The following is a 14,170-nucleotide window of genomic DNA, read 5'->3' as shown; positions in this document are numbered from 1 at the left end:
AAAATAAATAAAATAAACAGGGTGTGCGTTCTGCCTCTCCGTCACGGTGAATTTTTTTTTCTTGAGCACGTCTATAAACTGAAACAAAACTCAGCGAATACTTGTCACACATTTATGAGCCATATACCTTTATAAACATTTAAGTGTGTACTTTTAAATGATCGGATTCAAAACGAAAACAAATATTCTCTGTTTAAGTAATTTGTATAAAACCAACAAGATGTCCAGCTTCTCAAACGCTTCCTAATTATTTTTAATTCGGCCACGCCCACTCGCGCAAAAGAGATTCACATGCAAATCTCCACATGGAACGCGGACTCTCATTACCTCAACAACAAAACACTTCACTTTTCGTCGAGTTTGAAAGACGTGCCTGAGCTTACATTGGATTTAGGCTACCTCAGAAGAAGAAGAACGCGATTTGAAGACAAGAAAGGTAAGGTAAGAAATTCTTACATATTAGTTTGCTATTGTTGCATAAATGTCACGTTGCAGTTGAACTGTTGCTAGATATATGGGGAATATTATAATATTTAGACCCGTGTTTACTGTTACTGTGTTTGTGGATATCTGCTCAAACGTAGATATGTATATGGTAACCATAATGTTTTATATTTGAGCGCGATCGCGTTTGAATGTATCATATTTTTGATAGCGATCGCGTTTGAATGTATCATATTTTGCAGCGCGATCGCGTTTGAATGTACTGTATCATATTTTGGATGAAAGCAAAACGCACCAAACGGCTTAATGTTTTTATTATTATCTCATTTCATATCATCATAACGGATGGAAACATTTGAAGTAACATGATAATCAATATATTTTTCTCAAGCTTAGTTGTTACTGAAATCTTTTGAAAGATTTATACTGCTATAGGTTATTTATTGTTATTATTATTTTATCCGGCACTGCGCATATACCTTATGCCTACAAGGCACAACAAACCTGGTGTTCATTATATTATGTTGGAAACATTTGTGTGTGTGTGTGTGTGTGTGTGTGTATTCTGTGAATTTTAAAAAGGAATTTTAAAAAGCAATTTTAACCAGAAAAATCTAATATTTATTTTCTCTTGATATCAGTATGTTCACTTTTTTTTTTTTCAGGGTCCAGATGCCACTGAGGACTTCAACATTCACATGAGTCTCTGTACGTGAACACGGTAAAGTGAAAATCTTGGAAATTAAAGGTATGTACAATGTTTTTAGGAATGGCACAAAGGTCTGTCTTTGAAGTGCTTTTTTGGCATTTGTTGTGTATCTTTGGATTATGTTGTGTTGTAAATAAATTAGTGGTGGGCCGTTATCGGCGTTAACGCGCTGCGTTAACGCGAGACTCTTATCGCGCGATAAAAAAAATATCGCCATTAATCTATTCTCCAAGTTGGGTTGGGAGCTGGCTCAAGCTACACAAGCTATGATGACGCAATCTACCCGCGGCCGCGAGGAACACCCGGCTGCAACGCATCATATTCGTCGTCATCTTATGTAAACACGGCTGAAAGTGAAAGCTGGTGTAAAAGATCCGTGCAACATCCATTATTTGGACTTGGTTTGTATTTAAGCCGTCCGACGTAGACTGTGTGGTGTAACAGTTCGGTAAGTTAACACACGACCGTAATCCGTTCTACCACCTCAAATTCAAAACGAAACATATCACTGAATACCAGCGCGCGCGTATTATTCCCAATATATCTTAGTGAGTGGTGTAGCACATAATCTCTTTTTATTAAAAGCGCCCGATTTTAAGAATCGTTGTTGTGTTTCTTTTTAACTGAAAAGACATCAGTTAGACAATAGGCTATTCTAATTTTTAAATTTGGGGTTTCATAAGCTCCAAGCCATAATAAACATTAGACCTACTTAAGTCTCTGCAGCTAGTGTACTTAAATTTTATTTATCTGCAAAATTATGTTGTATACTTACAGTTTTGCACAATATATGTTCTCAAAACTACATACACCCTTTCAAAAAAAATAAATACATTTAGCAGTTGTTTAGCAGGGTCTGTGTAACCTGTTCTGAAATGGTTTTATTATAATATCGTTATCGCAAGAGGCTGCAATGTATATCACAATATGGATTTTAGGCCATATCGCCCATCCCTAATTGATAGCCTATAGTAGTTGATAATAACATAGGCCTACCTAATGTTGCCTACGGACGGTAACAGTACAGTAGTAAACTTTTACAGTCTATGAGTAGAACAGCTTTCTCAAGCAGTTTGTGATGCATTTTGGAAACAGGAGATGAGCACCTGGTCTAATGCGCCACCTGGCTTGAGAAACCCGTTCTCAAAGACTTACTTTTATAGTCATTATTTGGGTAGCACACATACTCTGAATGCCTTCGGCAGAATTCAAATGAGCCATTTTAATCTAGATTAATCTAGATTAATTTCAAAATTAATCTAGATTAATCTAGATTAAAAAAATTAATCTATGCCCACCTCTAAAATAAATCCAAACAATTTAAAAGCCATTCTTTTTTAAATCTCCTCATTTACAGTATTGTGCAAGGTTGCTCAGAATGATAGGGGCCTGATAGCTCCTAATAGGGCCGTTAGGGGAGGTTCTTTGTCTTTCTCAGGTGAGAAAAGCTTACATATTAATGAGCTCCCGCATAAAGCTTTCTAACACAAAACACGTCGCAAAATTTTTAAATCAATATATTGTCTTATCTGAATGAGCAGTCAGGGTGATTTTCACATAGTTTTAGAGCAAATATTCTAGGCTACGTCATACAATTTTCAAAAGTATTGTGAAGAAATAATCAGTATGGGTTTCATGGCCTTATTTCAGTGAGAATTTTTTTTTTGTATTTTCACAAACCACGCATAAATGTCATTATCTCAAAACTACGAACTTTTACATACATGCTGCTGATATATTATTGTAGCAGAGTTTGTGCTGAATACAGTGTAATTAGACTTTAGCCATGAAAATGTCACAAGTAACAGAAATAACCAGAAATGTCAGAGCATGTCAGAACACCTCCAGGGCCCAGAAAAAAGCTCAGCTTCCAAAATTCCATCTTGACACCAGGTGGTGGAGGTACAGCAAATGCGCAGAGGGCCTGGACACGAGTTTTGCCAGGTTTTTGTGGAACACTCGGCTTGAACTTGCAGGTCATCATGTGCCGCCAAAGAACGTTCTTTGTGAAGAAACCATGACAATGTATACAATGCAGGAAATTCTGTGCTTGACAATCCTTCCTTGGTTGCTTGCGAGGAACAAGATTTCCAACACCAGCATTTAATACATCCACATTGTGTGCAAAGTTGCCCCTGTTTCTCAAATATTCCATATGCGTTCGTCAGAGCCTGTGCAACCTCTGGTTTATCTTTATGAGCACGCTCCAAATGCCTTGCCATTTTTACGAATCCCTCCCTACAGTACAAACAGTATTGCTTTTTGTTGTACATTCTTGACCCATTCTCCTTTTTACAGACAGCAGGTATGGCAAGTGAACCATCAGCTACTTCTTCTGTATGGAGGGAAGAGGCACTGTCATGAAGATCTTTCTCCAGATCAGGTGTTGTATTCTGTAATACAGATTCAGGGTCTCCCCTTCCACTCCGTTTTGTTGAGTGATCACTACTTGCTTGTGTTGTAGGGTAGGATGCACGTCTTGAACTGCTTGAACATCGCCTTTTACGTCTCATACCAGAGTTGCCCCCTCTTCTTGAAGGTGAGCGTCCTCTGTTAAGGATTTGCTTTGAAGACACATCGTTCAGTTCTCGGATGTCAGCATGCTTCCCTAGGATTGGAAATCTAAGCATGCTCTCTTTCTGATTGACTGGTTGAATGACTTCGCTTGTGTCTGTACCTTCAGATGTTGAATCCTCACTACTCTTAGGAATATATTCCTCTCCACTGCTGCCTGAGGTGAGGTCAAAAAGCTCATCTGAAGCAAACTCAACCTTTCCGTTCATCTTCAGAAAAGAAAAAGTGAAGTCAAAGTCAGCACACTGATTAAACATTACTTTTCTGTTACATACAAGATGCTAAGTATGTTAAGTATGTACATCCATCTTCTACATTGTGAGTTGCTTACCTGTATGCTTTTGGTCCTCCTCAGCCTTGGAATATAATCTCTGTCCTGGTGGGTGAGGCTTAGTTCGAACTCAGAAGTCGGACACCATGTCTAGAGTGTTGAAAAGATATGTAATTAACATTTAAACCCAAGGACAAGGGAAAAATAGGTACTGAAAGCAGAACCAATTATATCTGAGCTTATTGATACTATATTTCGGTACCCATTCCTGTACAAATACATGCAAATGCTAAAAAAAAACAATACCTGGCAGCTTGAATTAAACTGGTCATGATTTGTGCTTGGACTCTGAGATTCATTAGAATCTGTGTAGTCCACCAGGGAAGGATTCATTCCAACTTTGTTCATTGAAGGTAAGGGTTCTGGATCGTGTGAGCACTATAGAACATCAAAGAAAGACATAAGATATGAATGACAACACACATACATAAATGTATACCTATGTACATCAAATGGTATTTCAAAAACATTGGAAACCCACACTTAATCTTCATATTTTTCAATAAAACAGACATGTGGCATAAAAATGGTTTAAATATATTATATAGCAAGGACAATACTGTACTTTTAGAAGTGGAAATGACTAGGACTGAACCTGAATATTTCATTGTTGGGTAAACATTCGATTTTCAAATTGAGATTCAAATATTGGACGGTTTTTTTTCCGCGCGCCTGACCTCCACTCACAGCAGTGAACGTAACGCTCCAGTTTGCATCAAAGGGAAAACAAAATGAAGTCCTCAGCTGTGTTAATTGCTTAATTTCATTTCAGATCAAAACAGTCATATAGCCTACATTTTAACATTAATCAATAGGCTAAACTGTAGGCTTCAACAATATAATGAACACATTTAAATAATTATATTAGGCCGATTGTAGAGGAAGAGCATTTACTTGCTATAATAAAAGTTAAAAGTGAATTATGCATAATAACGCATTGTTTAGTTAAGTGTTAAGGATCCCGTCTGCTCTCTGCCTGGACCCCCGCCCAGCTAAACTATTCCCGGATTCTGCTCTGGATCTACTGGATCAGACTCTCACTCTGGACTCTCAGCTACGGTTACCCCTGCTCTGAACAGCAGCAACCAACCCGGTTCGGCATGCATCTATTTTCACTCTGCCTCGCTCTTCACCCAAACAATATTAGATATTTTTAACCCTGCAATAAATATTGCTCTTTTGTAACTAATCCCGTTCTTAATCCTGCACTTGGGTCTGCTAGCCTTGCCATAAAGTTTTGGTAATAATCACTTAGTTTGCCTTGCTATGAGAATAAATAAAACGAGCGCTCTCTCTTTTTCTCTTTCACACACACACGCACCCATGCCTGCCGTAATATCTCTCTCATCCAATTCTCCTTCACTCATGACACTGGCAGAACTTCCTGGGCATTTATCATTCTTCTGTTGTTATATCTATTAAATACGTAGCTGTAGCTGGTGAAATGACAGCATGCTTTTAACAGACGTTTAAACGGGACCACTGACAAAAGCACAGAAGATGTTCAAAAAAGACAAAAATATAACTGCAGGACAGCTACCTGTGAAAAGTAAGTGCATGATGGGATTTCATATCGTTTGTCCAGTGCATTCAGAAGCTTCCTGAAGCCTTCTCTTTCTACTGTGCAAATGGGCATATCTTTGGCCAAATAGAATGTAATAGCATAAGTGATTTAATTATGTCCCTTTGAGCTTGCGTCATACAACTAGGACAAGAACTTGCTAGTGATGTTTATTTGGCTAGCTCTGGGATATTAACAGCGACAGCTTTGAAGAGTTTTTGTTGGAATGGTATTACTAAAGTCTGAACCAGTGAAAGACCGTAAAAGAGAGAAACTAGTACCTGTGTCTTGAAGCTGGACGACCTCTGAGGAGTCTGCTCGGTTGTTCTGAAGATGTCAGCCTCAAAAGACTCAGTGGCATCCGATTGTTTGTCCTCCTGAAGAATGAGTTAAACATTATTATTGAGTAGATGGTCAGCAGTAGCATTACTTCTGTGCAAACACAACATAAACACATGTGAGAGACAGGAGACATGCATGTGTTGGCAATGTTTACATGTTTCCTGTATCTGAGGCTAAATCCAAGTTACTTTTGATGGGTTCAAGTTGGCTGTGATTTATGTATGTTGCCTGCTATAAGACAGCTGTAACCATTACAGTTGTGGAAGTAGTAACAGTGAAGTGTGGCAGGACTGAATTCACCTGTAGCCAACAGCTAGTATGACTTGGAGAAAGCAAACGGATCTCAAGTTCAATGACACATGTTGTAGAATGGATATGTTTAGACTTATAGACAGAAAAGAGTCATTAATGTGGTCCAGTGTCTACAATAATTTTTAGTTAGCGTGGACCCCACAATGACAAGAGACCTGACAGGTGTGTGTATCACAGGGAGAGGTCACCACTAAACACTGGTCCTACTGACTGGTCCCCATGAAATCACAAAAACCAGAATGTGCTTAGCAGCTTATATCGGACTTAGGATTTACATTAATGTATACAAATCTAAAATTGACTTCCATGAACAAATTAACAATTAGGAAGAGGACACCTCAAAACTAAACAGTAGAAGGTTAAAACCTTAAGTCTGAACCAGTGAAAGACCGTAAAAGAGAGAAACTAGTACCTGTGTCTTGAAGCTGGACGACCTCTGAGGAGTCTGCTCGGTTGTTCTGAAGATGTCAGCCTCAGACTCAGTGGCATCCGATTGTCTGTCCTCCTGAAGAATGAGTTAAACGTTGTTATTGAGTAGATGGTCAGCAGTAGCATTACTTCAGTGCAAACACAACATAAAAAACATGTGAGAGTCAGGAGACATGCAGACTTATATCGGACTTAGGATTTACATTAATGTATACAAATCTAAAATTGACTTCCATGAAAAAATTAACAAGTGGAGATAGCCTAATTGGACCCTCTTCTATAGCCTATATAAAAAATAAAAAAATAAAAAAAATAAAAAAGATTTGCGGACTTGTGTTCCGTTTGCAGATGCTATTACTGGCTCTCGTAATAAAAGTAAAAAGAAAAACCATATGTAATTACTATATATAATATTTTTTCAAAATGCTGTGTAAATATGTACCCGATTAAGGTAAATTAAAATGCAGCCTTATTAAAGTCTGCGTGAACCGGAAGTGTTGTGACATATTTCCAAGTGAAACAGAATATTGAACAAAGGGCAGGGTTTTAGTGTCAGCGCTCCTCCTCTCCATCTCTCGCTCATAGCAGACTAACGGTTTGAGGGGAGTGGTTAAGCGTTTTTCAACCCAAGCCGTCAAGCCTACGTCATCAGAAAAGGAACGCCATTTCAGTCACAACAGTTATTTGCAACTTCCGGTTCACGCGGACTTTAATGAGCTAAACGTTCGGATGTTAAACGCACTATTTACGCGTGGCTGGGAGCAGGTGTACATTTCTTTCGTACCAACCAACATTTGGAAAATACGAACATTTTAATGAATCCAAAAATTACGCCAGAATCACTTTACACACGATTTACACAAAAATTCGTTCTGCTCGTGTTTCATGAATGAGACCCAATGTATATCTATGACATGTTTTAAATTGATTTGGTCTTTTAGATGATGATTTGATGATTCAATCTTTTAAACATTGTTTACAAGTTATCCTGAACTACGCAAAACTAATCTGAGGCAGAAATACCAGTATTGGTTTAAATCTGGGTAAAATAAATATATTATTCTGACGTTTTTACAACAAAGCCAATATTCACAATCAGTTTTTACCGGAACAGCAACACATTTTTTACAAACCTGTTTCCTCCAAGGCCAATCAGTTCCACCATAGTCATATGTTATTTCTTCTCCTTCATTAATGTCCTTCAAAGCAAATAGGCAGAGGTGTGGTTTGCCCTCTGTTATGACCCTCTTCATTTTGCAGTTTGGATGCTTGTGGTCATCATTAACCAGACGCCCAAGGCTTACATCTTCTCTAGCTGCATCAACACTTTGGAAAGGTGACAAACCAAAAAAGTACAGATTAGGCTTAATAAAATTACATTTGATTGCAATTTTTCATCAGTCCTCAAAAAGAAAACTTCAGATACACAACACAAGCTGCTAAATGATGGCTAAAGTTGCAAAAAACAAGACAATTTTTATCACACATTTGTTTGCGACATGAACTCAATTGATAGGAAAAATTCCATCTAAGCCTTACCACCATGTTTTTTCTTGCCAGTAGAAGTCAAACATGAAAACACCACATCTATTGTGATATGTCCTCCTCCTCCTCTGAGATTCTTCAGAATTGATTAATTCTCCTCTGTACTCCATCACAAAGTCTCCTTTTCTGAAACGGGCCTTGGCAAACACCCCTCGACCTAGTGCACACACACAGATACCATTACACTGTTGCAGCCTTTACACTTACAGTATACAGACCTGCCAACCTTGAAATATTTTTTTAAGTAGTCTACCGGGGGATGGGGGGTGTCATATATTTTTGTAGAGTGCAAGACACACACACAAACACATGCCCAGCTTCATAATTCTAGTTTTGAATTCGACCCAAATCCAAAATTTCACTTGCACTGCTCTGCAATATACAGTGAAAGTTCAAAGTTTCAATACTGCTCAATACCATTTTTTATTCATGATTAATATTGCATTGCATATATTGTGTGCTGGTCAATAGTCTAAATACAGTAAAATATTATTTTTTACTATCCCTATAAGCTGCATATACAGGAGCTATTTTTTCTCATCACATTAGTACTTACATGAAATGACATCATTGATAAAAGGTTATAATAACTACAGTAAACATCATTGATAAAAGGTTATAATAACTACAATAAACAAAGGTGAGTAATCATTTTTTAGCTTTGGTTTGTGCATCTGTATCCAGTTACGCCCACCAGACCAGAACTAATGTCATGCCTTTATCACTCCAATTCAAAGACAATTATCAATAGTCGTGAGGATGGGAGAATGAAATACACTGCCATTTCTATAATTTCCATTTATTTTCCAAACTAAACCCCAGGGTATAGGCAAGGGGTTCTGCTAGAACAGCAATTTATTCAAAACAATTCATAACAAAGGCACATACCTTTAAAAGAGTTAATGTATTGCACTTCTAACTCTGCTGTCTTGTCAAGGGCCTTCACAGCATGTTCTATGGCATCCTTTGTTGGTGGTTTCCTTCTTCGTGTGGCCATTGGAAATCCTACAATAAAAAACAGTGCAGTTTTAGACCAATAGCCCCATAAATCTTACACTTAAAATTATTTATGTTATCTTAACATTAGACAACCAAATCTTGATCACTGGAGTGTAATTTTAAGAGGTAAAAAGTACTAGGTGAGCTATAATCTGTCAAATAAAACTCTTCTGATTGATATCAAGAATTATAGTTTTTACTATTTGAAATTAAATTGTTAAATTGCATTTTAACTAGTGAAAATTGAATTGTGGATATCAAGAATTAGCATTGTTACTAGTGGAAATGTAATTTCTGATATCAAAAATTCCCATTATTATAGTAGAAATCTAATTCCTTATATCAATAACTAATATCATAACTAATATCAAAAAATATAATTTTAACAAGTAAAAATTGAACTATTGATATCAAGAATTAGTATCCTGGAAATGAATAAAAGTTAAAATGGCTTGCCATAGGTACGTGCATGCTCGGCACGTGCATGCACGTGAACGCCCAGGTGTTTTGAGTTTCAGTCAATTTGTATATGAATAGAGAACAATTCTGAAACACAGCTAAAACGGCTGGTTACTGAATAAATTTAGTAAAAAGGTTTAACGTCAATCTACTCAAAATAAGATAAAAACAACTTTTAACCAGGCAGGTGCCTGCTGCTGCTAAAAAGAGTTAATTAGTCAATTGGCTTAATGTTAGTTAGGGAAGAGTAAAACATGCAGTATGCTAGGTTAACTCTGTTGCTTTTTATCATTTTTAAAACAGAATTACTGATGTTATTTGTAAGAAACGTGACGTTTATTTTGATGAGCACTAAGGTACATAAACTTTAGCACTGACTCAAGTTCAAATGTGAGCTTTTACCTGGTAAAAAAAAAGTTTCATGCTTTTGTCACGGTGTGACAAATAGTATGCGGAACTTATTTCCCCTAAAGTAGTGTTTCCGCTGGGACACTTTTGAGTGTAACACCGCCCCCAGGCCTGTGTGTGCGTCTGTTGCCATGACAACCTCAAATGACAGATTGACAACAGGTGTGAGGAATTTATTCTGAGAGTTTGGGTGAGGCTCTGCCAGCGTTTGAGAGAGTATAAAAAGGAAGAGAGAGAGGCTGTTGGTGTTGGTCTTTCTCCCCCGTGAGAAGTCGTTTTTATTGGGCGGTTGCAGTTATTGGAGTACCGGTGAACGAAGAGGAGAGTGTGGGCTTGATGGGAGACTTGAGGACAACAGAGGGAGAGTGAAATACCCCGTTTGCATTGGAGAAGAGCTAAGTAACTGAGAACTGAGTCTCGTAATTGCATGTATTTGACACTGAATTGGATGTGGCTGGGAGTGTTGGGATCCCGATCATAAATATCACTGAGTGGATTGCATTGACTCATTACCAGTCTTTTATCTCTCCCTCCATTAAAAATGGTGATGTAAACTCTGCCTGTGTATGTGAAGAAAAATATCCCAAAGCATCCTCAGCAGTATTGATGATCACGCCCCCCCCCCCCCCTCGCACAAAACCCAAGGGTGAGTGCTGGCTTTAAATTGCACTTTGTGAAGTGAGTTTGCAGTGCCTAAGATTGACGTTTCCCCCACATTATATGCTTGAAGTGGAATTGCCGTGTGTGTGGAAGATACATTCCCTTTGCCGTGCACTCTCCCTGTGCTATGCTGGTCTACTGTTAATAGTGAGAGTTCTGTGACATTGATCTGTTCTAACTGTTTGGATGTTGAAGAATTATCAACTGGGATTTGAATTAACCCCTCTGTTTGCACTAATAGGAGAGGAGTTGTTCACTGTCTGTCTCAGTAAAAGCCTCGAGCAGCCTGTCGATTTCGAGTCTGCTGTATCCTTGTAGCCCATCTGTGTTGGGAGAAGTGACTGTTCCTCCGTCACGAATGTAAGGCTGGCACGCTCTGTCTGAAATATCCATTCTGTCTGTCTCAGTAGAAGCCCCGTTCAGCCCGTCGACTTCGAGTCTGCTGTAGTTCTGCAACCCAGCTGTATTGTGAGAAGTGTTCGCTTCTTTCTACGCATGTGAACTGTATACTTTGTTTGAAGCATCCATTCTGTCTGTTTCAGTAGAAGCCCTGTGCAGCCTGTCGACTTCGAGCCTGCTGTATTCCTGCAACTCGGCTGTATTGTGAGGAGTGTTCGCTTCTTTCCACGCATGTGAACTGTTACTTTGTTTGAAGCATCCATTCTGTCTGTTTCAGTAGAAGCTCTGTGCAGCCTGTCGACTTCGAGTCTGCTGTATCCTTGTAGCCCACCTGTGCTGGGAGAAGTGATTGTCCCTCTGTCACGAACGTAAGGCTGGCACGCTCTGTCTGAAATATCTACTCTGTCTATGTCAGAAGAAGCCCCGTTCAGCCCGTCGACTTCGAGTCTGCTGTATTCCTGCAACTCATCTGTATTGTGAGAAGTGTTCGTTCCTTTCAGCGTATGTGAACTGTAAACCTGTCTGCAGCATCCATTCTGTCTGTCTCAGTAGGAGCCCCGTGCAGCCTGTCGACTTCGAGTCTGCTGCATCCTTATAGTCATCTGTGCTGGGAGAAGTGGCTGTCCCTCTGTCACGAACGCGAGGCTGGCACACTCTGTCTGGAATTCCACTCTGTCGGTGTCAGAAGCAGCCCTGTCAGCAGTCGACGTGGAGTCCGTTACCCCTTTGTAACCCCCTTGCACTGGAGAAGTGTCCGCCCCCGCTGCAAGCGAGCGTGGGAACAGTGTGCCGTGTGGAGCCGCCATTCAGTGTGCCCCCCTACCTAGTTACTTACCGGCTCGCCGTGAACCTGCTGGAGGCCCTGCTCTGGTGTTGTAAAGGAAGTAGAAGAGCCTGATCACACCTTACCCAAGGAAGACTCCCCTAGCCACCCCACCATAAGACCGTGTACCTGCCGTATACGTACCTGACTGATATCCATCTGCTCCAGATCCCGTACCTGTGAAGGAAGGAAAGTTGGAATACTTACCCAAGGAAGACTCCCCAGTCACCCCACCATAAGATCGTGTACCTGCCGTATACGTACCTGACTGATACCCATCTGCCCCAAATCCCGCACCTGTGAAAGAAGGAAGGAAGGTTGGAATTATTTACTTACCAGAGGAAATTTACCGGACCGCTCACTTGCCAACTGCATCTCCACCTTAAGGCCGTGCACCTGCCGTATACGTACCTGACTGATATCCACTCGCCCCAAAACTTCGCATCTGTGAAAGAAGGGAGGAAGGTTGGAGGTACCTACTTACCAGAAGAGACTTATCGGACCGCTCACTTGCTAACCGCATCCCCACCTGTGAAAAACCTACCTGACCTGCCCGCCTGTTCGCCGCCCATCCGCTGCAGGGTCCGCACTGAGGAAGAGGGCGGGAGAGACCCTGGCTGCTGCACCGTTCACCTCCGATCCCTGAGGGCAACAAGGAAGAAGATTTTAGATTAGGATTTCCAATTTGCTTTTACTTCAAAATAAAACTTGTTGATTTTATTCTCTGTCTCCGACTCTTTCCTCTGACACGCTCCTCGAGGTGGTCCTGGTTCAGGGGTGGGCGCAGTCTGGCTTGGCCCATCCCGACCTGTGACACTTTTAACCGTTTTCATGTTGCACTTAAATCATATTAAATTGGCTCCGTACACTGGAATAAATCTTTAAGTCACATAGGCATAACTTACCTTTTTTATTTAAACCAGTTTTGCCTGCTGACTCCGAAATGGCCTTCGAGTGCTGATAATCCTTTCTCTCCTCGTGTCGTCGTGTAGAGTGGGATGGGCGTATCGATACTGACGTCGAGTATCGATACTCAAATAAAACTAGGCCTATCGATACTACAGTGTTTTTTAATCTGTGATTTTTGTTTGTTTTACAAGAAATTTAATGCGTGCAATATACAATCCTGCTCATCTGACACTGATCTGAACACACGCAAATGCTGCAAGTCAGAACCAATCAATTACAGAGAGCGTTCAAACCTATTTTTTACAGTCTATGGTTCAAACACTGCCGACAATGCATTCAAACAGGGCTGTGTTTCCCAAAAGTCTCATAAGAAACGCAGCCCAGAACAATGCTTAACATAAGACTAAATTATTATTTATTACTAAATAGTAATATAAATAATAATTATTATATTATTAATAACTAAATAATAATTATTATTATATGATTATTATGGAAATATCTACATTATAAAATAGATCTTTCAATGAAAAGTGAAAATATATATAATGTTATCATTATTCAGCACTTAATAAAAAAAAAATTGCCTGTGTTAGCAATTCATTGGTTAAGTTTCCTTAAAATGAGCTTAGCTTTAGCAATTAATTAAGTCATAGTTAGTGTGTGTTGAGGCTATACCATCCTGTGGCACTAGGGGCCAGTACTGAGTTACCCCCTCCTAAGCACACCTAAGCACAAACCGTTGGTTTTTGTGCATTGTGAGGTTACCCCTGAAAATTTTACAGGGCATGTCATTGACCTTCTTTTCACTGAAAATTAGGTTATTTTTGTGGGGACCAGGTTTTTGGCGGTCAGCTGATTCATCAGAATAAAGCCGCAGAAGGATGTGGGGTTCAGTGCCTGTAGCATGATTGTAGTTTGAATAAAGCTTTGTTTCATGTGTTGACTTGTATATGCATTTGTTTATTGTGTGATGGTGACCTTCATTCTTTTACTAATTTATTAATATTTCTCATTGTTGTCAGTAAATAAAATATTATTATTTCATTAATTAATGCTTTAATTAATTGTTTGAATGAAAATGTAGATATGTTCACTATATACACATCTAGAGTGTATTCATGCATAGCTATGTCGTATGACATCCGTTACATTTTGTTTGTTTTATTGAATTATATCATTTTCAGTAAAAAGTAATATAATTAATATTGGTCAGCATTTATCGTTGTTAGCTATTATTGTATGTTTTTGGGTGGGATAGCAATG

General features: G+C 39.2%; 1 protein-coding gene and 1 long non-coding RNA gene across 3 annotated transcripts; both read right to left on the bottom strand.

Moving 5' to 3' along the window:
- Positions 1-3,133: 3,133 nt before the first annotated feature.
- LOC307173072 (uncharacterized protein) lies at positions 3,134-7,475 on the bottom strand (the record flags this gene model as incomplete). The annotated part of the gene is made up of 7 exons (XM_079895873.1): positions 3,134-3,155; positions 3,287-3,936; positions 4,059-4,148; positions 4,305-4,436; positions 5,901-5,996; positions 6,686-6,778; positions 7,452-7,475. 7 exons carry the CDS (start codon positions 7,473-7,475, stop codon positions 3,134-3,136), a joined length of 1,107 nt encoding a protein of 368 aa, XP_079751999.1.
- Positions 7,476-7,844: 369 nt separating this feature from the next.
- Positions 7,845-13,214, bottom strand: LOC307172743. Of its 2 annotated transcripts, none has more exons than XR_013823756.1 (4): positions 12,901-13,214; positions 9,136-9,252; positions 8,242-8,404; positions 7,845-8,028 (listed from the first exon to the last, which is right to left on the bottom strand). It is a non-coding gene; the product is annotated as an uncharacterized lncRNA (long non-coding RNA). The 2 variants fall into 2 exon arrangements; XR_013823757.1 differs by lacking the exon at positions 12,901-13,214 and adding an exon at positions 10,066-10,137.
- Positions 13,215-14,170: the final 956 nt, after the last annotated feature.

This window comes from Squalius cephalus (assembly GCF_949319135.1).
Source record: "Squalius cephalus genome assembly, chromosome: 15".
In the NCBI taxonomy this organism is placed as follows: domain Eukaryota; kingdom Metazoa; phylum Chordata; class Actinopteri; order Cypriniformes; family Leuciscidae; genus Squalius; species Squalius cephalus.
Note: the sequence above shows the minus strand (reverse complement) of the source record. Positions and strands in the feature narration are given on the sequence as shown.